Raw genomic sequence first — 25,083 nt, forward strand, 5'->3', positions numbered from 1 at the left:
AAAATCTAGGTGGCAAGTTGTTAATGGTAGGTAAAAAGTAATGTTAATTATGGGTCTAAATAAAAACCAGTTACAACTTGCCATATAACATTTATTATGAAAATATTGTGAAAGTAGCATTAAGATGATCATATTCAAATTTATTTTAGTTGAATTTAAATAAAATTAAGGATCAAGGTGTTCAAATTTTTAATTTAGGAGATCAAAATAAAAGTTAAAAAAATTATTATATATATAAATGACAAGTCAGGGGGTTCATTTGAACCCCCTAGCTTGAAGATAACGCCCCCCTGCATTCAAGGCTCTCAAGTCATCTTTATTGCATGTCAGTGTCTCAGAATTCAGGTTTGGTAGTTCAAGACTTAGACTTACACTATATTTGGTTAGGGTGAAAATAGGGAGGATGGAAAACAGAGGGAGGAAAATAGGGTGGAAAACAGTGTTTTCCACTGTTTGGCAAAAGAAGGAAAATGCTGAGGACGGAAAACCCGGGAGAAAATTTTCTCTCCTAGGCCCACAATTTTCATCCTCCCAAATCGGGAGGAAAATTGTGGAGAGAAAAGTGCTCTCATAGCACTTTTATAGAAATGCCCTCACAGCTACAAACACAACGGCTACAAACGCAACAATCTTTCTCTCAAACATCTCTAACTCAAACATAATCAAGCATAATCAGATTATCAAAATACAAACTCAAAAACACAATTTTAAAATTAATCAAATCATAACAATAAAAGCAAAAAAGAAAAAAAAAAAAAAGAAGAAGAAGAAGACAAAAGACAGAAGTCATCTGACCCATCTGGACTACATTGAGGACGAAGATGAGCGACGACTTCGACTGGGCCAACTGCTTTGGGACAAAGATGATCCATCTAGACTGCGTTGGGGACGACTGTTCTGGAATCAAGTAAAAAAAAAAGATAGCGAGCTGGAGAAAAAAGAGAGAGAATGAGAGTGCTGGAACATTCTTGAGACTTGAATGAGGGAGAAAAAGAAAAAGAAGGGGTGGGGATAGAGATAGGACAACATGTGTGGAGGAGATAGTGTAGGGGAAAAAAAGGTATGGATGAAATGAAAAGAGAGAAAGGGGAAATAATATAGAGAATAAAAAATCATATTTGAAAAATGTTACTACAATATTTTCACAATAAATTTTAAGTAACAGATTGTTATTAGTTAATATTGGTGAGTAAAAAAATAATTTTAGTGAGTAAAAAAATAATTTTAGTGGTAGGTTCAAATTAGAATTAGTAACAACTTTCCACATAAATTTTGTTGTGAAAATATTGCGAAAAATGTTATAGACGTAACACTTCTCATTGGAAAAATATAATTGTTGGTAAATTTTATATTATTTAATGAGTACAAATAAATCTATTTCTTACCTATTATGTAATAAGGGTATGATAGTTAATTTATATAAACTACATTTTCTATCCCCCTTTTTCTCTCTAATCAAATAAAAGAGTTTTCTACTTTCCTACTTTTCCACCCGTCCAATAAAACACACATGAGAGAAAACTAAATCTTTTCTATCCTTCCACTTTTCCATCCTCTCACTAATTTTCCATCCTCTTACTTTTCCACTCCTGTAACCAAACGAACCCTTAGAGCCATCAAAACGAAAAACAAACAGATATCTCAGAAGAACATTTTAGGTGGATGCCAATTGCCAAAGAGATTAAATTAGAGAATGCAAAAGTACCATACTAATAAGATATGTAATTATATATGCAATTTTAGCAAGTTGGGTTTTTTTTTTTTTGAATTATAGCAAGTGGTTCGGATCTCGATATTCGTTTTTCTTTTAATTGATCAAAAGTCTAAAGACTTTGATTTTCGTGCTAGTAAGTCAACATAAGTATGGACAAAGCCATGTTGATAAGATTAAGATGGATGGCTATGTAGACGCGCTAGAGTGTAGAATTGTTCAACAGTTTTGACATAAATGTGGAAGTGGGTGATAAGCAATTCTTGTTAAGTTTTTAAGTGGGCTCTAAGTAGGTAATTGATTGACTAATGGGCAATTTATAATATAAGCAATAACAATTTCCCAAATTTCTTCAAAAAAATTTAACCAATTTCCACAATTCCTCTACCAAATTTTCACAATTTCCACGTGTATGCACAAACAAATTTCTACTGTCAAACATCCAAAAAAATAAATAAATAAAGTTTGCATATAACATTTGATTCTAAGCTGAATTTTTGTTTATTTTATGTATTGTTTATGAGTCTCACAATACTTTTTATATTAGTTTTATTTTAAATAATTTTAATTTTAATTTTAATTTTTTTAGAAATAAACTAGTTTTTTGTTATTTGTCTTACATTATTTAAGTTACCAAAAATAAGCAATTTTCAAATGCATACAACGTACCGGTTTCTAAATTTCAATCTTTAAACACCCAAAAAAAGAAATTAAAAAACTATGTTATTGTCCACATTATTTAAATAAATTATGTGTGCTTGCATCAATTGACTAGTGGCCAAAGGCTTTGTAATTGAATTAACACGTCCTCATACACAAAGTGCTTGGGGGTCTAGGGGAAAAAGAGTTTGAGCTGCGGGATTAACAGCATGTTATAATTATTTCTCAAAAAAAAAAAATTGGCAAGTAGTGGGTTAAAGGATTTTCCTAAATTTGGAAGAAAACTTTTTTTTAACAGCAACAAAGCCATCAAGCCCAAGCGAACATATCACTACCAAGCCCAATCATCGGTTGAAGTTGTCAATTGAACAAAAGTAGCACAGTGACATGGTCTTGGAGTTGAACATTGTCACCAATCACCGCAAGAATGTCATTATGGTCAAATGTCAATGGCCATTGCTTGCAAACATTGTAGGAAAAGAAGAAAGAAGACAATGGAGAGTAAGTAGGGGGGGGAAGAATATTTACACTTGAAAAAGGTAATACATAAGCAAACAAATAAATTAAATGAACTCAATAATCAAGTCAAACCAAAAGCACAAATATAGATAAGAAAAGGAGGAAAAACACGCAGAAATGATGAACATTGGACCCTCTTGCTGGAAACAATAAATTTACCATAAGCTGCAGTGATATAGGAGCTGTTTGGTAGTGTATTTTAAACAACAATTTTCAATATTTAACTAACATTACACATATTTTTGTACGTTTTTTTATCCACATATATTTTTAAAAAATACAAATAAAGTTACTAAAACAACGTTATGGGACGAGCTTATAATTTAATTGGTACGTTAGACTTGTGTCACTGTTAGAGTGATGTATATTCCAATCAAAATTTGTAACGTCAGCATGACAAATATTGTGAGAGTGGGTGTCATATCATTATATGCTTAGCATTTCTGTGCCAGAATAGCATACACATTGCTTTTTTACTTTCTTTTTCTCTTGTATCTCTTTGGATTCTGATTCATACTAGTATGGGCTTTCGAGGTTTCTGTTTATACTTGGTTTTATTGGCTCTCAGTTTGGAGCCACAGAACCTGAAATCTGAGGAACTGACATGCAATCCAAATGACTTGAGAGCCTTGGCTGGTTTCTCCAATTGTTTAGAGTCGGCAATTGCTGGGTGGAACAGCACTGTATCTCCTGATTGCTGCACTTGGTCTGGAATCACTTGTGATAATTCCACTGTTTCGGGAAGAAGGGTGGTTGGCTTGGAACTTGGCAGCAAAAAACTTGAAGGGAAGATTTGTGGATCCCTGGCAGGCTTGAGTCAATTGAGAGTTCTAAACCTCTCTCATAATTTCCTTCAGGGGTCACTTCCTGATGAGTTGTTTAGTCTGCCATACATAGAGATCATAGACTTAAGCAACAATGCTTTTGCTGGGTCCATCAACAACAAAGGTATGTGTACAATATCTACAAGAATTCAAGTGCTTAATTTCTCTAATAACCATTTTTCTGGACAACTTCCAAAAGATTTAGCAAATTGTACTTTCCTAAATCATCTCTCTTTTGATGGGAATAGTTTATCAGGGAGTTTGCCCGGAACTCTCTTCCAGCTAAAAAATCTTAGTGAACTGAATCTTCAGGGTAATAGGATATCTGGACCATTGAGTAATGGAATTGGTAACCTCTCTAACCTTGTCAAACTGGATATCTCCTCTAATTTGTTTTCTGGAGTTCTTCCAGACATTTTTGGGAGCCTTGCAAGGCTTGAGCACTTCTCAGCCATGTCAAATTCATTCACTGGTCATTTGCCTAATTCGCTGGTAAACTCTCCATCACTTCAAATGTTGAATTTGAACAACAACTCTCTAAGTGGTCCAATCAATCTCAACTGTTCTGCAATGAAAAATCTTGTCTCCCTAGGCCTTGGTAGTAACCTATTCCTTGGTCCAATTCCTGATGGTCTTTCCTCCTGCAGAGGATTGAAAGCACTCAATCTTGCCCGCAACAACCTCGGCGGTGAACTCCCTAATAACTTCAAGAATTTGAAGTCTCTAACACAGCTCTCACTGTCAAACACTAGCCTTAGTAATATATTATCAGCTCTTAGGATTCTACAACATTGTAGGAATTTAAGTATGTTGGTACTTACAAGGAACTTTCTTGATGAACAAATTCCAAATGATGTGAGTCTGGAATTCAAAAACCTCAACAGTCTAATTCTTGCCAATTGTCAACTCAGAGGTCCAATCCCACAATGGTTGAGTCGTTGTCACAAGTTGCAGTTTTTGGATTTGTCTTGGAATCATTTGGGGGGAAACATACCATCATGGTTCGGAAAGTTTGATTCTCTCTTTTACTTGGATTTTTCTAATAATTCTTTCAAAGGTGAGATACCAAAGAGCTTGACTGAACTACAAAGCCTCATAATTGGGAATATCACAATAGAAGAGCCTGTCTCAAGCTTTCAACTTTACGCTGCTCGATAAGGTGAACCAAGCTTAAGTTATAGGCAGATTTCAGGCCTTCGACCAACTTTAGACCTGAGTTACAACGTTCTCCAAGGCCCAATCTGGCCTAGTTTTGGGAATTTGAAAAGGCTCCATGTTTTGAACCTGAAAGAGAATAATCTGTCAGGCCCTATTCCGAATAATTTATCAGGGATGACATACTTGGAGAAAGTTGATTTGTCTCACAATAAACTATCAGGAGAGATACCTCGTGCCTTGGTAAATCTTAGCTTTCTGTCGACTTTCGACATATCCTATAATCAGTTGTGTGGGGAAATCCCTGAAGGAAGCCAGTTTGATACATTTCCAGATACAAGCTTTGAGGGAAACAATGGTCTCTGTAGTGCAGAGTACTGTACTTGCCAGTCTGAACAGACTCTTCATTCTCTGGGGGAGAAAAAAATGACAACTATTGGTCTACCGTTTGGAATTGGAGCTGCAACAGGTTTTGTTCTTACTGTAATCTGCTGCTTCATGTCCGGATTGTCACTTCCATAGCCGGACAAGAGGCAGAACATAAAAATTATAATAGGAAACTAGGTGTATTGTAAAGAACAAAAATAATATGTGTGTATTACCTCTTATTGTCTTATTTGATAGTGTGCCAGATTTCCTTGACTTCATATGGAAATGGTGCAGTTATGTTAATTAAAGCTTCTGTTTAGGATGCAGTAGAAACGCAGCAAAGAATGTGTTGTATTATTTATGGCTGGTATGTTGAAATTGTATTATATTTGTTGCGGCTATCTTCACAGCTTGTTGTAATATGTTGCTGGTTTTCAGCTCTTGTTTTCAGTTTTCAATGAAATTCTTGATTATACACACGCACAAAGACAGTAAAGAGTGTAACCCGACATCTTCACTGCAAGTGAAATGTGAAATAAATATATCCAAGAATTTGTATCTACTTCACCTATTCAACATTTTGATTTTTTTTTTTTTAATTATTAATTTTTTTTTAAGGATAAGTGCACTGATGAAGGGAGAGGCAAATTGAGAGAGAAAGATAGACTGAGAAATAACAATAATAACAAGGGAAAATTATATTTTACCATCCTAAATTATACCTCGATTACACTTGTCATCCTGAACTATCAAAATGCATGATTAGTATCCTAAACTGTAACTCGTGCTTCGTTAAGCCCTAACTATTGCACCTGATCCAGATCTGTTTCTCTCAATACTCAATAATCATAGTTAAAACCATTAAATTGTAGTCTTAAGATTACCTGTGATGCTAGAGTGTAGGTGATAGATGGGCTTACACGGCCAGTATTCTTTGTGATTCTGATGGACAAGCAATCAGAGTGTACTTATTAGATTTCCATGTGCTATCAATAATCTGCAAAAGCATACCAGTCATTTAATGTTTAACCTGAGAAGCTAAAGATTGGAGACTAACCATTATTGAAAGTGACTTGGGATCTTCATTGATGCTATAACTAAAACGGCTCTGAGTTAAATTAAGGGCAAATTACACTTTTCCACCATAATCTTTCATCGGATTTACAATATTCTTCCAATCTTTCATCAGTAGTTGTTTTCCACGTGGTGGTGTTATTTTCCATATATCATACTTAATAAATAGAGGAAGTTACCAAAAATGATATGTGTCATTGTTTTATGTATTGTCAAAGAGACACGTGTTACCATTTTGTGTATTCATAAGTTGTAAGGATCCAACTTTTATAATATATATAAGTGTTATTCAACCTGGCCCTACCTGGTAACCCGATGACCCGGTACATAGACTGGTCCGAGTTATCAATTAGATCGGATGTGTATAAGACCTGGTCAAAACCAATAAAACTTGGCTAGTTTTAAGCAAACTATGTGGCCCGGCTGGATTTTAATAACCTAGCTTGGTTTGTTAATTGTATAAAATTATATTAATAGGTCCACCCCCCATTGACTTCTTTATTATTTAGTGTGTGACAATATGATAATTTAAATTAGAGAAAACCTAAAGATTTTTTTTTTTTTAAATGCACTGTTCTCTCACTTCTCTGGCGATTCACACTACTTTACCCACCACTTTTCACTATTTCAATTCTCCAAACTTGAGATTGTGCATGAATTTGCTGCTCTAAATAGATCACTTTTTAGTTTCACTTATCCAGTTAGCACGTTGGCATTAGTATAGTATATGTTATATAGTTTATTGCTTAAAATTCTTTTCTCTTATTTTGTTTATGTTTTTTGCGTTTTAGAAGGTTTTTGGCTGACACCACATTGGCGCATTCTGTAGGAATTTCACTCTTTAGGTACCCTAGCATTGCGAGTTTGGACAATTGGCTCATTGACAATTCAGTGCATCATCAGGTTTAATCCTTCAAAGGAAAATTATCGTTTCATGCTATGTGATATACACTTCTTAAGAAAAATATACACTTTCACACCAAGTATCCAACTTTTTCAAGAATGTACACATTTAATACATAGTGACACTTGATGTGTACTGAGAATGCATAAAGGAAATGTGAGACAATTAAATACATTCTTTAATGATCCCCAAAGAACATAGAGAAGAGGTTAGGGCTTATTTTGGTCAACTTTTTTAAAAATTGTTCAAAAAACCAGTGAAATAGTTTCCTTAGGATCACTTCATGCGTACAGATTACTCCCAGACTGCCCATTAGTCAATCTATTACCTACTTGAGAGACTTAACCAGGCCTTTCAAAAATAAAAAATAAACAATGCATAGAGTAGAGAGTAGGGCTTAAATAATAAACACTACTCTTTTACAAATTGTTCAAAAAAATCAGTGAAACGGTTTCTGTGGGGTGCTTCTCACGTATAGATTACTCCCAGATTGCTATTAGTCAATCAATTGCCTACTTAAACCCGTGTTAAAGACTTAACCAGACCTACTAATCACCCACTTCCACAAGTATGTCTTAACTGTTGAGCAATGCTGCACTCAGAGCCATCCATCTTAATCTTATTAACATGGTTCTGTCCATACTCCATAGACTTATTGGGAAGAAAATGAAAGTCCTATTTAAAGATTGAAACTTCATTTAAAACTACAAACTCCTAGGAAATATTAACTGACAAGGATAGAGAAACAAGATAACGAATGGCAACTCTCTAGAAAGCATAATATATTTCATATTACTTTATTTTCTATACTTGCATGTCTTTGGCAACCAACTACAATGGGATTCCGAGGTTTCTATTTGTCCTTTGTTTTACTGGCTTTAAGTTTCGAGCTACAGAACCTGAATTCTGAGACACTAACATGCAATCTGGATGACTTCAGAGCCTTGAATGGCTTCTCCAGTTGTTTAGAGTCAACAATTGCTGGTTGGAACAACACTTCCACTCCTGGTTGCTGCACCTGGACTGGCATCACTTGTGATAATTACATTGTTTCTTGCAGAAGAGTGGTTGACTTGGAACTTGGCAGCAAAAAACTTGCAGGGAAGATTTGTGGATCCCTGGCAGGCTTGAGTCAATTGAGAGTTCTAAACCTCTCTCATAATTTCCTTCAGGGGTCACTTCCTGATGAGTTGTTTAGTCTGCCAAACATAGAGATCATAGACTCAAGCAACAATGCTTTTGCTGGGTCCATCAACACAAAGGCATGTGTACAATATCTACAAGAATTCAAGTGCTTAATTTCTCTAATAACCAATTTTCTGGAGAAGTTCCAAAAGGTTTGGAAAAATGTACTTCCCTACAACATCTCTCTTTTGATGAAAATAGTTTATCAGGGAATTTGCCTGAAATTCTCTTCCAGTTAAAAAATCTTAGTGAACTGAATCTTCAGGGTAATAGTATATCTGGGTCACTGAGTAATGAAATTAGTAACCTCTCTAACCTTGTCAAACTGGATATCTCCTCTAATTTGTTTTCTGGAGTTCTTCCAGACATTTTTGGGAGACTTGCAAGGCTTGAGCACTTCTTAGCCATGTCAAATTTATTCACTGGTCATTTGCCTAATTCACTGGTAAACTCCCCATCACTTCAAATGTTAAATTTGAACAACTACTCTCTAAGCGGCCCAATCAATCTCAACTGTTATGCAATGAAAAATCTTCTCTCCCTAGACCTTGGTTCTAACCTATTTCACGGTCCAATTCCCAATAGTCTTTCTTCCTAAAGAAGATTGAAAACACTAAATCTTGCCCGCAACAACCTCAGTGGAAAATTTCCCAACAACTACAGGAATTTGAAGTCTAACACATCTCTCACTGTCAAACACTAGCCTCAATAATATATTATCAGCTCTCAGGATTCTACGAGATTGCAGGAACTTAAGTATGTTGGTCCTTACAATGAATTTTCATGATGAACAAATGCCGAATGATGAGAATCTGCATTTCCAAAACCTCAATAGTCTAATTCTTGCCAATTGTAAACTCAGAGGTTCAATCCCGCAATGGTTGAGTAGTTGCCACAAGTTGCAGCTTTTGGATTTATCATGGAATCATTTGGGTGGAAGCGTACCATCATGGTTTGGAAAGTTTGAATCTCTCTTTTACTTGAATTTGTCTAATAACTCTCTCAAAGGTGAGATACCAAAGAGCTTGACTGAACTACAAAGCCTCATAAGTGGGAATATCACAATAGATGAGCCTGTCTCAAGTTTTCAACTTCGCACTGCTCGACAAGGTGGACCAATCTTAGGTTATAGGCAGATTTCAAGCTTTCGACCAACTTTAGACCTGAGTTACAACAATCTCCAAGGCCCAATCTGGCCAGATTTTTGGAATTTGAAAAGGCTCCATGTTTTGAACCTGATAGAGAATAACCTATCAGGCCCTATTCCAAATAATTTATCAGGGATGACAGGCTTGGAGAAACTTGATTTGTCTCACAATAAACTATCAGGTGAAATTCCTCGTTCGTTGGTAAATCTTAGCTTTGTGTCGACTTTCTATAATCATTTGTGTGGGAAAATCCCTGAAGAAGGTCAGTTCGATACTTTTCCAAGTGCAAGCTTTGAGGGAAACTATGGTCTTTGTCATGCGTGTTGAGATATCTAAAGCTAAGTCAGCAATTGAGAAGCCTCAGTCCCAACGGCTAGTTTTTAAATCTCAAGAACAAAGTCACAGCAACGGCTAGTCTGCTAGAACGATGTCGTTGTATTTATTGATTAGTTATGTTGGTGTATAAAATGGTGCCGTTCTATTAAGCACCTTAGTAAGTCTGTTGTCAGTTGAGATTAGGCGGGAAAGGTTGTTAGAAGTAGCTCCATCTTTCCCGGATCCATTTCGTGATTTCAGGGTTGGTTAATTAAGTAGTTACAGTGAGTTCTATGTATAAATAGAGATAGTTGTAATGCAAATGAGAAAAGCAAGCTGAAGATGATAAAATATAGAGCCTGATGGGCCTACCTTAATGGGCCTGACGGATTGGAACTGTTGGGCCTGTGTAAAGATGGTCCCACGCGCTTTGAAGGCCCATCGCTGGCAGACATGGTAAGGGCCCATGATCCGAAATCTCTATGGCCTAGAAAATCCCTAAGATCCAAAAAGGGAAATCCTTGCTCACCACACTTTGGAGAATTTGTATTAGAGTTCCACATTGGAAAGATCTGGAGGTCAAGAAGAAAAGCCAACTCTCCACCACTATAAAAGGACTAACATTCTCGCAAATCGAGGTAAGATTAATTGACCCTCTCTAGCGCTCTAGAAGTGAAGAGACGAATTCCGACTTGACCTTCGGAGAGTGTTAGGCCGGCACCACACCGGTGCTCTCTAAAGGTTTTCTTTCGATCGTTCTTGTTGTGCAGGTTCGCTTTGAGTCGCGAGTACGGTGTGACCTATTGGTGATAATTTTCAACGTCATCAGTTGGCGCCGTCTGTGGGAAACGTGTAGCACTTCATCGCTTCCTAGACAAAAGAGTTACATGGTACTCACTCGCTCAATGGCAACCACGAATGACGTCCAAGAAGAAGAAGCCCCTACGACTGCCCTTGAGAAACAGGTCAGGACGCTCGCCGCAGCCGTGGAGCGCCTCACCAAACAAAACCACGACCTAGAAGAGCAGCTGAACCAAAAGAATGCGGCGACCAATAACCAAGGAGCGGATCAAGAAGGGACCAGCGCTGAAAGGAGAAATCAGGACGGACCACAGGAGAGTAACGCCCAGAGCAGACCAGTGCGACGGGACATTAGCATCCCTTCCCTGACGGATACGGCTCCACAATCCGTCATCGCGGAGATGCAGGCGATTAAGGAACAGATGGATGTAATGATGAACGCTCTCAAGGGGCGAGTGTCAAGTGATCTTGACAACCTTGTCAACCGGACTGACTCGCCATTCACGACAACCGTCAACTCCTTCCCCCTGCCGAATAAGTTCCGCATGCCAAATATGGATAGTTATGACGAAGTCAAGGACCCTCTAGATCACCTAGAGACCTTCAAGACCCTGATGCACCTTCAGGGAGTGGCAGACGCGATTATGTGCAGGGCCTTTCCTACAACCCTAAAGGGCGCAGCAAGGATTTGGTTCAACCGGCTAGCGCCCAACTCCATCAGTACCTTCAAGGAACTAAGTGCTCAATTTACTACGCACTTCATCGGAGGACATCGGCACAGAAAATCCATGGCTTGCTTAATGAATATCAAGCAGCGAGAGGAGGAGACGTTGCGGGCCTACATATCACGCTTCAATAAGGAAGCGCTCTCGATCGACGAAGCCGACGACAAGATATTGGTAGCAGCATTCACGAATGGGCTGAAGGGGGGTAAGTTTTTGTTCTCCCTATACAAAAACGACCCCAAGACCATGTCGGAGGTGCTTTATAGGGCCACCAAATATATGAACGCTGAAGACGCGCTATTGGCCCGAGAAGATAGACCCAAGAAAAGAGACAGACAAGAGGATCCCTGACAGGACCAGGGGCGGAAGAAGGGAAGGATGGGAGACTGAAGGGAGGACAGACGTCCAAAACCCACGGGGGGAAGGTTCACAAGTTTCACCCCGTTAACCGCGCCGATAGACCAAGTCCTAATGCAGATTAAGGACGAAGGGTCCCTGACGTTCCCAGGAAAGCTGAAGAGTGATCCCAGCAAAAGGTCCAGAGACAAATATTGCCGCTTCCATCGTGACCACGGCCACGACACGGCCGATTGCTACGACTTGAAGCAACAAATCGAAGCCCTTATCCGACAAGGGAAGCTGCAGAAGTTCGTCAACAAGGGGAGAACAGATCAACCCCCACAAGAACAACACCCCCGCCGAGAAGACGGGCGACCAAGACCCCCATTAGGGGACATAAGAATGATAATCGGAGGAACTGCTGCGGCCGGATCGTCAAAAAAGGCTCGCAAAACATACCTTCAGATGGTACAGAATGTCCAGTTGGCGGGCACAGTGCCAAAGATAGCAAAAAGAGAAAGCCCTGTTGTTGGGTTCTCAGAAGAGGATGCACGGCGCCTACACCATCCACACAACGATGCCCTCGTCGTCAGCATGCGAATAGGAGACTACAACATGCACCGAGTGTTGATCGACAATGGCAGCTCGGTCGATATCTTGTACTATCCGGCATTCCAGCAAATGAGGATTGACAGGGAGCAGCTAATACCGACAAACGCCCCGCTCGTTGGTTTCGGAGGGAGTAGGGTATTCCCTTCGGGCTCGGTAACGTTACCGGTGACGGTAGGAGATTACCCCCAACAAATCACCAGGAACGTGACATTCTTGGTGGTCGATTGCTCGTCCGCCTACAATGCTATTCTTGGACGACCTACGCTCAACTCGTGGAAGGCGGTAACATCAACTTACCACCTAATGATCAAGTTCCCAACGAAGTATGGGGTAGGAGAGCTACGCGGAAGTCAAATTGCCGCACGAGAATGCTACGTAGCTATGATGGAGATGCAAGACCAAATCCAGGCCTTGAGCATAGAAGAGCACCGAACGATGGCAGAACCCACAGAGAAGCTGGAGGAGATAACTCTCGACAGTTCTAATCCGAACAGAACAACCAAGATCGGAACGCTTGCCAAACCTGCAATCTGTCAAAAGCTCGTAGCTTTCTTGAGGAGCAATAAGGATATGTTCGCCTGGAGCCATGACGATATGCTGGGAATCGATCCTTCGGTCATGGTACACAAATTGAATGTATTGCCCTCATTTCCACCCGTCCGACAAAAGAAGAGAGTGTTCGCACCGGAACGAGACCAAGCAATAGCGGAAGAGGTCCGCAAACTCCAAGAGGCAAGCTTCATCAGGGAAGTCTACTATCCCGATTGGCTGGCGAATGTGGTAATGGTAAAGAAAGCGAGCGGCAAGTGGCGGATGTGCGTGGATTTCACCGATCTTAACAAAGCGTGCCCTAAAAATAGCTATCCCCTTCCAAGGGTCGACGTCCTAGTAGACTCGACGGCTCAACACCAATTACTAAGCTTCATGGACGCTTTCTCGAGTTATAACCAGATCCGCATGCACGAGGCCGATCAGGAGAAGACTTCGTTCGTAACCAGCCAAGGACTATTCTGTTACAAAGTAATGCCATTCGGCCTGAAGAATGCGGGGGCAACATACCAAAGGCTAATGAACAAGATGTTCGCGCAGCAAATCGGGAGGAATGTCCAAGTCTATGTCGACGACATGCTGGTGAAGAGCCGGAAGGAGGAAGACCACCTGGAAGATCTTAAGGAAACATTCGGTACGCTTCGATCCTACAACATGAAACTCAATCCGGGAAAGTGCGCATTCGGCGTAACGGCAGGCAAATTCCTAGGGTTCATGGTATCCTAGAGGGGGATTGAGGCTAACCCGGACAAAATCCGAGCAATAGTAGAGATGGCCCCCCCACGAAATGTGAAGGAGATACAAAGCCTTAACGGCAAGATAGCGGCATTAAATAGATTCGTGTCGAGGGCCACGGACAAGTGCTTGCCCTTCTTTCGCACATTAAAGAAATCCTTCGTGTGGACGGACGAGTGTCGGCGAGCATTCGAGGAATTAAAGGCATACCTATCTTCACCACCCCTATTGAGTCCCTCGCAACCTGGTGAAGAACTTTTCCTCTACTTGGCTGTCTCCTCTGTCGCCATCAGCGCGGCCTTAATTAGAGAAGAGGATAATACACAGAAGCCTGTATACTACGCCAGCCGGGCGCTCCGCGGTGCCGAAGAAAGATACCAACCTACGGAGAAACTCGCTTTTGCATTGGTCACGGCGGCTCGCAAGCTCAAACCCTACTTTCAAGCCCATACCGTGAACGTAATGACCGACAAGCCCTTGCGAAGGGCACTGAGTAATCCTGAAGCCGCAGGTCGACTGACGCTGTGGGCAATAGAATTAAGTGAGTATGATATCAAGTACCGTCCACGGGTGGCCATTAAAGGACAAGCTGTAGTCGACTTCATAGCAGAGTTTACGCGTGACGAGGACAAGGGGGCAGAAGAACCCCCCCAGTGGAGCATCTACACCGACGGATCATCCAATCAGCGAATTGGAGGGGCCGGCATAGTATTGCTGTCACCTGAAGGAGACAAGATCGAATGTATGGTCCGTCTCGACTTCCCCATTACCAACAATGAAGTAGAATACGAAGCGGTGGCGGCAGGACTCGACCTAGCCAAAGCCGCCGGAGCTGAAAGTGTGGTCGTTTATTGCGACTCTCAAGTCGTGACCAATCAAGTAAACGGAGATTATGAATGCAAGGGGGAAAGGTTGAAGAGATATCTTGATCAAGTAAGGGCGAGAGTCAACGGGCTAAAAGCGACGGTCGTCCAAATCCCCAGGGGAGAAAATGAGCTCGCCGATCGGCTAGCCAAAGCCGCTTCAGCAGAACATATGATGACACTGGGTAATGTACTTTCCTTTGTTAAACTCTTTCCACTAATAGACCCCGACAACATGCAGGAGATACGCTCCGAAAGAAACTAGACTACACAGATAACTTCATACTTGAAGGACGGGTTACTGCCACAAGAGAAGGAGGCAGCGAGAAAGCTAAAAGTCCAAGCGGTGAGGTTCGTCTTGATAAAAGACATTCTTTACAAGAGAGGTTTCTCCCGCCCTTATCTAAGATGCCTCGGGGTTGAAGAGGCAGACTACGTAATGAGGGAAGTTTACGAAAGGATATGCGGGAACCATTCTGGATCGCGGTCGTTGGTGCACAAACTGGTACGAGCTGGGTATTACTGGCCAACCATGCAGAAGGATGCCGAGTCTTACGTTAAAAGCTGCGACAAATGCCAGAGGTTCAGCAATTTTATCGGACAGCCAGCTGAGGAGCTGACCCCTATAACGGCTCCATGGCCGTTCGCTCAGTGGGGACTAGATATCATGGGACCTTTCCCAACGGCGGTAAGGCAGCTAAAGTTCTTGGTAGTGGGTATTGACTACTTCACAAAATGGGTAGAAGCGGAAGCCTTGGCCACCACTACAGAAAAGAACATTAGAAGTTTTGTCTGGCAGTGCATCGTATGCAGGTTTGGTATTCCTAGAGTCCTTGTCTCAGATAACGGGAGGCAGTTCGACAACGGCTACTTCCGGGATTTCTGCACACAGCTAGGAATAAAAAACCACTACTCATCACCCGCCCATCCTCAGGCTAATGGCCAGGTTGAAGTCACGAACCGATCCCTGCTAAAGATTATCAAGACTCGGCTCGAGGGGGCAAATAGCATATGGCCCGAAGAATTGCCGAGCATACTGTGGGCATACAGGACAACGGCGAGGACTCCAACAGGGGAGACGCCATTTCGACTGACATACGGGAGTGAGGCGGTCATCCCAGCAGAAGTTGGGCTCACAAGTTACAGGGTTCACAACCATGACGAAAGCAGGAACGACGAATCTATGAGGCTACAGCTGGACCTGATAGATGAGGTAAGGTCGGCGGCGGAGCAAAGGATCGCTAGATACCAGGATCGCATGGCCAGACATTACAACTTCCGGGTCTGACACAGAAACTTCCAAGTAGGAGACCTTGTACTCAGGAGGGTCATAGGTGCAACTAGAGACCCTACACAGGGAAAACTCGACCCCAACTGGGAAGGACCTTATAGAGTCACGGCATGGAAAAGGAAAGGAACATACCACCTGGAGACAACAGATGGAGAGAAGCTACCGCATCCATGGAATGCCGAGCATTTGAGAAAATACTACCAATGATAGTAATACGGCAAACGGCAACCATGTTTCTTTTTGGCTTTTTAAGTTTTTTATAAGTTTTTCATTTAACTGTTTTTCTTTTGCTACAATCTTGTCGTGCATTTTTTAAGCCCAAGGGGGCAGGCACTTTTCCTTTACGCATCTCTATAATTAGATACAATTATGATCTTCTACTTGGATGTCATTACCATTGTCCACAAAGTTAACGAAAGCTAGTTAAAAGTCCACGAGACGGACACAAAATAAAGTCCACAAGATGGATGAAGCATCCCACAGGGATGATAACATCCTACGGGGATGACAACTTATAGTCCACAAGATGGACGGACACAAAATAAAATCCACAAGATGGACGGAGCATCCCACAGGGATGATAACATCCTACGGGGATGACAACTTATAGTCCACAAGATGGACGGACACAAAATAAAGTCCACAAGATGGACGGAGCATCCCACAGGGATAATAACATCCTACGGGGATGACAACTTAAAGTCCACAAGATGGACGGACACAAAATAAAGTCCACAAGATGGACGGAGCATCCCCCAGGGATGACAACATCCTACGGGGATGACAACTTAAAGTCCACAAGATGGACGGATTCAAAATAAAGTCCACAAGATGGACGGAGCATCCCACAGGGATGATATCATCCTACAGAGATGATTACTTGAAATCAACAAGATGGACGTCCGACGGATCGTCCCAGAAGGATAACTACATAGTCCACAAGGTGGACGGATCACCCATAACGGTGAATAATTTTACAAGTCCATAAAGTGGACGGTGTAGCCGCCACAAAGTGGACGGATCACCCATAACGGTGAATAATTTTACAAGTCCATAAAGTGGACGGTGTAGCCGCCACAAAGTGGACGGATCACCCATAACGGTGAATAATTTTACAAGTCCATAAAGTGGACGGTATAGCCGCCACAAAGTGGACGGATCACCCAAAATGATGAATAATTTTACAAGTCCATAAGGTGGACGTGTAACCGCCACAAGGTGAACGGATCATCGACTCGATAAAAAGCTGCCCATAAAAGTGGACGGACCGTAAAAACGGCTGAAATAATTACGCTCTCAAAACGGACGGTTCTAAAACGCCCACGAAGTGGACGAACAACAAGACGATAAAGGTCAGCCACCACAAAGTGGACGGATAGTATATCCTATCCGTAATAGACGGGTTCGATTAGAGGTGAGAAAATTTTTTTAAAGTGGACGGATCAACTGACCAGTTTGTCCAGATTAACACTTAACATACAAGAAGACGGAGAGAAAAATCCTTAACGGATACAAATACTCCCTCCGTCCCACTTTGTTTGTCCTATTTGAAAAGTCAAACTTTTTAAGGGAACATCATTTATTATCTTGTCTACCTTTTACAAATGTATAAGTTTCCAAAACTACCCTTAAATAAATTTATCAAAAATTTGAATTATTAATAAAATAGGGGTATAATAGGAACATTAGTAAATTAATGACTTTTATTTTTAGAAACAAGACAATATTTTGGGATATCCTAAAATGGAATAGAGGACAAACAAAGTGGGACGGAGGGAGTACTTAACTAGCAACAAAAATATGCATAAACATATAATGAAAGAAAAACATTGTTCGGTACAAAAGCTAACTTAAAACAAACCGTCTTCAAAGTACTTAAAACATATAAAAAAGGGGACGAATCCTCCTCAACATTTACAAGAGATTAATCTACTTTCTTCGGCTCAGCAACTTGGACATCCTTCGACGGAACAGACTCCCCGTCGCCCTGAACGGCATCTTCACCAAAAAGGTCCTCCGTATTTTCTGAAGCGACGGGCAGAGCAGATGTCTGATCTTGATCACTAACGGTTATCATGGACACGTCCAGATCTAGGTAGGCCTTTTTTATCTAACAGAGTGCATCGTCAAAGCCTTGAAGGAACGATCCCCCCAGCTCCTTCAACAAAGCCTCAGAGTCGCGATACTCAATGACGGCATCCTCCCTGGCCTGACGGAGTTTCTTCTTTAAATCCTTTACCTCATCTTCTTTACCCTTCAAGGCCTTCCCAGCTTCCTCCGTCCTCTATTCAAACTCTTTCCTGGTCTTCTCAGACAGTTCGAACTTCTGCTCCATTGTGGACTTCCACTTATGTAGTTGGCTAAGCTCCTCCTCCGTCTGCCCAGCTTTTGACTGTACACGTTCCAGAGCCGCTTCACGGTTGAGGCAGCGGTCCATCAAGCCCTTCATCATAACCAAGGACTGAAATAGACAAAATTAAAAAGGTGTTAAATAGAAAACTAAGAGTGGACGGACATACAATGACGGATAAAAAAGGTTACCTGTGCAACGGCGAATAACCCCGTCTCCCCCATTGCCTCCGTCGAATGATTCCCCAGATCCTCATAATCCTCTGCGGAAATTATCGACGAAAGCTTCTCCAAAGCAAACTTCGAGTCGTCACGGAGAAGGGGAGGGGGCTTCTCCTTGCTGACGGGTGGGGCTTGCATTAAGCCCTTACCGGATCCATGTTTGGCTGGGGTGACGGTCTTAACACCCTCAGCCATCAAGCCCACAACGGGTTCCAATGAAACCTTCAGCTACTTGTATGGACGGTCAGACTTTGGCGGCTGCTTCCTCTTAGCCGACGACCCCAGCATCTTGGGAACCACAACTTCACCCGTCTTCTTTTGCTCGACGGCTAGCGATTTTATCATTGCCCTTCTCTTTGCGTCGTCCATTTCTGCAATACAGGACGGATGAAGATGTTTTCTCAAATTGAAGGCTAATTTCAAGAGTAAAAGTTGATGGACTCACGTTTGTGTATTCTTTCGTCGTATGCAATGGCCTCGTGGGTAGGTTCTGGACCGTCACAGTACCAGTGTATTGTTTTCGGGTTCACTAACTTGGCCCAGGTCCTTTCTTCCGGCTTAGTTTTTCTGCAAATCTCTTCAAGGAAACTGAATTCCTCAAGGCTAACTTGCGGGCGCCGTCTACCTACAGAGAAAGACAATCAAAATATACACATAAAAATGGACGGATATGAAAAGCATTACAAAATTAAGACGGGTGCATACGCAATTGATTTATCACTGCCCAGGTTGTGTCAACGGGCAGGTACTCTGTCTCCCCTGGACGGTTCATCCCTCTGTCACCCTCCAGGAAGAAGTAACGACTCTTCCAGTCTCTATTTGAGTCTGGGGTCTCAAAGATCACCTTCAATAAGGGGCTCCGACTGGCAAAACTATACATCCCCCTTGACCCAGAAATCTCGTCTGGACGGTAACAGTGAAGAAATTCACGAACCGTCAGTCTCCTTTCTCCATTCGACCATGCATCATAAAGAATCTCCATGGCTATGAAGACCCTCCAGGCGTTAGGAGATATCTGTGTGACGGACAACCCTAGATAGTGCAAAAGTTCCCTATGAAGTGTAGAGAGCGGGAACCGAAGTCCTGCCTTCAACGCCTACTCGTATACTCCGACACCTTCTACCCCTTCATAGTAACACTTCTCCGACACATAGGGTAGACGGATGGAAATGTAGTCTGGGATTTGGAAGTTGGTTCTAAAAGTGCTGAAATGTCTCTCCCTGATGACGGATGTGAACCTATGCACTGTCCACTCTGGCAACATGATGAACTTCCTTAGTCCATCAGCACCCACAACGGACTCCAGTGCTTGATTCCCGTCGTCATCAGAACCCTCTATTTCAACTATCTCCACATCCTCATTTGTTGAGGACGAAAAGGAGGCAGACGGACTCCTATCTTCGCCGGGGCTCTCTTGGTCTTTATGACCGGACGGGTATACATCTTCATATTCCGTCCCGTCACGAACCACCGACTGGTTACTTGACGCACTAGACATTTCCTACAATTGACGATGAAACCTAAGACTGACGGGTTTGAAAGCATTGACGGGTATAGTAAGCCTAACAACAATGCAAGGACAGAAATGTAACTTGATTATGGTATTAAAGTAAATACTTACCACACTTGGCGGAGGATGGGTGACGGTTGTTGTAATCGGTAGATACTCGTCCTCGACGGAGTGCTCTGACAAGGTTGACGGCTTCGCTCTGACAGATGATTTCTGATTGAAAATTGTGAAAATGGGAGAGTGAGGCGCCTTATATATATATAGGAGATGCACGGAAGACGAAGCGACGCTTCGATCCTATACAACGGCCATTCAGAGATTGACACGTGGCATTCACAATAAATGTTGACAACCTGTCAGTACGCATCAACAGATTGTACCCTTCGTGTAACCGTCAACTTGATGATTCTTCTTTTGACGGGTTGATTCATCTGGAACCGTCATCCTATCTTGCACGAATCCGCCAATCAGTTTAAACCTTCTTTTTGTCTCACGGATCCCATTCCGTCATAAAAATACCCGTCATACCCCTACGTTAGGATCGTCACCCCATTGATCCTTTAACCTAAAAGCGGACGAACCATTGGGGTGAAGGGGGCAACTGAAGATGATAAAATATAGAGCCTGATGGGCCTACCTTAATGGGCCTGACGGATTGGAACTATTGGGCCTGTGTAAAGATGGTCCCACGCGCTTTGAAGGCCCATCGTTGGCAGACATGGTAAGGGCCCATGATCCGAAATCTCTATAGCCTAGAAAAGCCCTAAGATCCAAAAAGGGAAATCCTTGCTCACCACACTTTGGAGAATTTGTATTAGAGTCCCACATTGGAAAGATCTGGAGGTCAAGAAGAAAAGCCAACTCTCCACCACTATAAAAGGACTAACATTCTCGCAAATCGAGGTAAGATTAATTGACCCTCTCTAGCGCTCTAGAAGTGAAGAGACGAATTCTGACTTGACCTTCGGAGAGTGTTAGGCCGGCACCACACCGGTGCTCTCTAAAGGTTTTCTTTCGATCGTTCTTGTTGTGCAGGTTCGCTTTGAGTCACGAGTACGGTGTGACCTATTGGTGATAATTTTCAACATCATCACAAGCATTTACAGAAAATTCTGGAGCTCTCTCTCTTCTTTTCTCTCTGTTTCTCACTTTTCTTTCATTCTCTATTTTTCCTGTGATTCTGAATTCTTTGTTTGCTTCAATCTTGACCTTAGTTCAATTCTCTTCGTGGTATCAGAGCTAAATACGATCCCTACCAACTCTGATTCAACAATGGCAGCTACAACTTCAACTTCTTCTTCAATCAACTTGGCCAATCAACCTCTGTTGCTGCTGTCAAACATGTCAAACATGATGACAGTCAAGTTGGACAATTCCAACTACTTTAATGACAGTCAAGTTTGATGTTATAATCTATATAATAAATCTATGGAAAATCAAATAAAAGTATTGTCTATATATATTCATCTTGACAGTTTTAACTTTACATATTATTTTGCCCCTTTATCTTCTTTTATTCGAACTCTTCTTATTCCCATTATCTTACTATAAATTTGTCACTCTCTCCCATTCCATGCATATTTTTCCCATACAAAAAATATTATCTCTCTCTCTCTCTCTCTCTCTCTCTCAAATTCTTTTTCATTTTTTCTTGTATTTTTTCCCCTGTATCTCTACCTCAGATTGATGAATATTTGTTTTTTAAAATTCAACTTTTTAAAATTTTCTATAAAAAAATATTCACTGCCCATAGGAGGTTCTCCTACTAGAGATTTGTTCCCTTATTGTCCTATTATTAACTAGTTCATATGTGTTCATTGATGCAAGTATTTTTTTTTTTTTTGGGTCATTTATTTACAACACTAAACACTTTTAATGAATGGTGTTTGATGTTGATCTGAATTGAGGAAAATCATATTATAATATGTCATGTTTTGTGTTATTGTCAGATTTTAGTTTCTTTGAAAAGTAATAAGATAATCTGGACAAGCTAATGAAAAACAGTTAGTGTAGTTGAAGACAATGGTTTTTGTGCAATTTCTTTTCGCTGTTTGTAAATATTGTGTTAAATATATTAGTAGCAAAATATTAAGTCTTTATTATATGATGTTCCTTAGCTGCTTAACTAATTGTTTTAAGCATTTACGAATATTTTATATTGTTTTTTCATCTTCTTTATTTCATTATTGTGTTTTTTGAGATTTTTAAGAAAACAAATTCTATTTTGTGTTTAAAATTATTTATTCATCTATTCATTTTTCATATGTTGGATTAGATGTTAGATTAGATTATGACAACATTAACACAATACTTCTTTTTTTAAACAAACTTCTCTACTTTTTCCTCTATGGAATTGTGCTCTTGTTTTTTTTTTTTTTTTTTTTTTTTTTAAGGAAAAAGAATTGCATCTTTTATTTTATTTTATTTATTGAATTTTATTTTATTTTTAATTAATTTTTTAGATAAGATTCTCGGTGTTTTTGATTGTATGGTAGAAAATTTCTGGTTTGAGAAAATATGTTAAAAATGGAAAGAAAATTTTTCAGATTTTATATAATTTTTACATGATACACAAATATTATTGTAGGGGAACAATTTGGTGGCCCAATCCTTGTTGTTCAAGTCTTGGTCCAAAAAGTCCAACATAATGAATTCTTGTAGAGTACGGGTTTAAGAACTAGGTTTAAGTAAGTTAAACGGATTACTGCATGGGTTGAGGGAATATATGAACAAGAAACAAAGTCATTACGTTTCAAAATCTCCCTGAATGATAAGGATAAAACCTAATTTCTCGATACAAAGTAATGCAGCAGGAACTCTTTACATGCAATAGTCTTTTCTTTTTCTTTTTCTTTTTTTCTTTTTTTTTCTCTCTCTTTTCATGCCCTCTCTTACGGGGACTTATACACATTATATAGGCCCTTTCTTATCATCTGGGCCTTACACTTGTCGATCATCTAAACCCTTACTTGAGCACTTGTCCCATCAGACACTCCTCTCAGTTCTTTGTGAGTTGCGGTAGCCAAAGTAGTACTGTTCAAGGGTCTTCTCCACATTAATGCGGCTAAGAGAGTAGCTGTAGCGCATTCAATGTGGCGGTGGCAGCTTTTACTTAGATATTTCGTGTTTCTTTCCTGTTCACGTATCTAGGAGAGGGGTTTCAATGGCTGGGATGTACATTTGCTCTTGTTTTTCAGTATCCGAGGAGAAATATCTCCTCGGACATGTCGTCTTTGTTCCCAATGACGTTTGAATATGGATGGCTTGAGTCACATTGACTCCTCGGATGGGCCGGGGTCCTAGGACGGGTCCAAGGCCCAACCTGTTATTTTGGTCCGGTCCCAACAATTATAAATAACGTTAATTAAAAAAATTAATGTTTTCGCTAACTTACTTTTTGAATTCTTAAGAAAAATTGTATTGTTTTGATTTGGTACCACAAAAATAACATATATATATATATATATTAACATTTGTGATTGTCCTTATAATAAATTAAAAAATGAATATAAATTATGTTACTATTTATTAAATTAGTCAAAAATGAAATTATAAATAAATTTAATGAGCCCACCCTAAAAAAATTATCACATGTAACGTGCAGGGTCCACGACTAGTTTATATCTATATCTATATATATCTAAAAGCTGAAGTGTAGCATTTATTGTTGCTACGCTTCAATTAAGCTACATCAGCATTCACGTCATTATCATTTTCCTTTCCAATTTTGCTACAATTTTTTTTTAACATCCACTATCCTCTACTTTAATATCACTATTTATTTTTCCCTTCATCTTCCTTTATTTATCTCTTCTTATTCACTTTTTTTTAACTTTAAATTTGTCATTCTCTCTTCTATTCTTTGCATAGTTTTCCCTCACAAAAAGGTTATCTCTCTCTCTCTCTCTCAAATTTCTTGCATCTTTGCTTTAGATTTATATTTTTTGTATTTTTTGAAACTCTAATTTAGGTTGATACAATTTAGTTTTGTGTTTTAAGTTATTATTATTATTTTTTGTTCTCTTTAATTGTTGAATATTTTCCGATTACATTATAAAGAATTAAATATAATATTATTCTATTATATAGTAAGATTTGGATAATTTAGTGTCTATTATTATATCTTTTAATTTCACTTTTTTTTTCTTCTCATCTTATTTTATTCAATTTTGAAATTCAACCACATCCTCCTTATCATTAAATTATTTATATTTTCTCACCTTTTTAAAAATAAAAAATAAAAAAAAATGTAATATTATACTTAATTCAAATAAAAAAAATTGTCCTCGTCAAATTGTACTCATTTTTTTTAACATTTATACTTTCTCCAACCTTTCTCCTTCCTTTTACCTTTTCATCTCCCCAAACCTTCTACCTTAATATCACTCTTCCTCTTTCCCTTTATCTTCCTTTATTTTCTTTCTTTTTTATATTTTCCTCTTAGTATAAATTTTTCATTCATTCTTCCATTCTTTGCATAATTTTACCTCACGAAAAAGGGATATTTCCTTCTCTTTCTCCCTCAGTATTTTGGTGGATCTTTTTTATTTTTCTTGCATCTCTACTTTAGCTTGATCAAGTTTTGTGTTCTTTAGAACTTTATTTTGGGTTTATGTGATTTAGTTTTATGTTTTAAGTAATTTTTTGTTCACTTTGCTTGTTAAATGTTATCCTATTACATTATAAAAAATTAAAGATAGTATATAAGAATATAATATTATTATATTACATAGAATGATTTGGATAAGTTAGTGCCTATTGTTATATATATATATATATATATATATATTATTTTTAATTTTTTTTTCTTCTCATATTATTTTATTCAACATTTGAATTCAGCAACACCCCCCATATATATCATTATTATTTATATTTTCTCTCCTTTTTATTTAAAAAAATTAAACCTATAATATTTTTCTTAAATTCAATAAATAAAATTGTCCTCATAAAGCGAAGCTAGGGAAACCCTCATTCTCGAACCCAATGCATCAAAGGAAAAATGGAATACAAAACAAATATCAATTTAGAAACACTAAATTAAAAAAAAAAAAAAAAAAAAACTAATAATGCAAATTTAATGTTATAGAATCATCATCATGTTTTGGAAAACGATAGGTTACCAATAGAGAGAGAGAGAGAGAGAGAGAGAGAGAGAGAGAGAGAGAGAGAGAGAGAGAGAGAGAGAGTAGAGAGAGAGAGAGAGAGAGAGAGAGAGAGAGA

General features: G+C 39.6%; 1 protein-coding gene and 1 pseudogene across 1 annotated transcript; one reads left to right on the forward strand and one right to left on the reverse strand.

Moving 5' to 3' along the window:
• The window catches only part of LOC115966594, a 44,707-nt pseudogene that overhangs the window by 5,039 nt on the left and 14,585 nt on the right, over positions 1-25,083 (reverse strand).
• Positions 3,355-5,636, forward strand: LOC115967383 (phytosulfokine receptor 1-like). Its single transcript, XM_031086466.1, has one exon. The coding sequence runs from the start codon at positions 3,412-3,414 to the stop codon at positions 4,870-4,872; it is 1,461 nt and encodes a 486-aa protein (XP_030942326.1). The 5' UTR covers positions 3,355-3,411; the 3' UTR covers positions 4,873-5,636.

This window comes from Quercus lobata, chromosome 11 (genome assembly GCF_001633185.2).
Source record: "Quercus lobata isolate SW786 chromosome 11, ValleyOak3.0 Primary Assembly, whole genome shotgun sequence".
Lineage (NCBI taxonomy): Eukaryota > Viridiplantae > Streptophyta > Magnoliopsida > Fagales > Fagaceae > Quercus > Quercus lobata.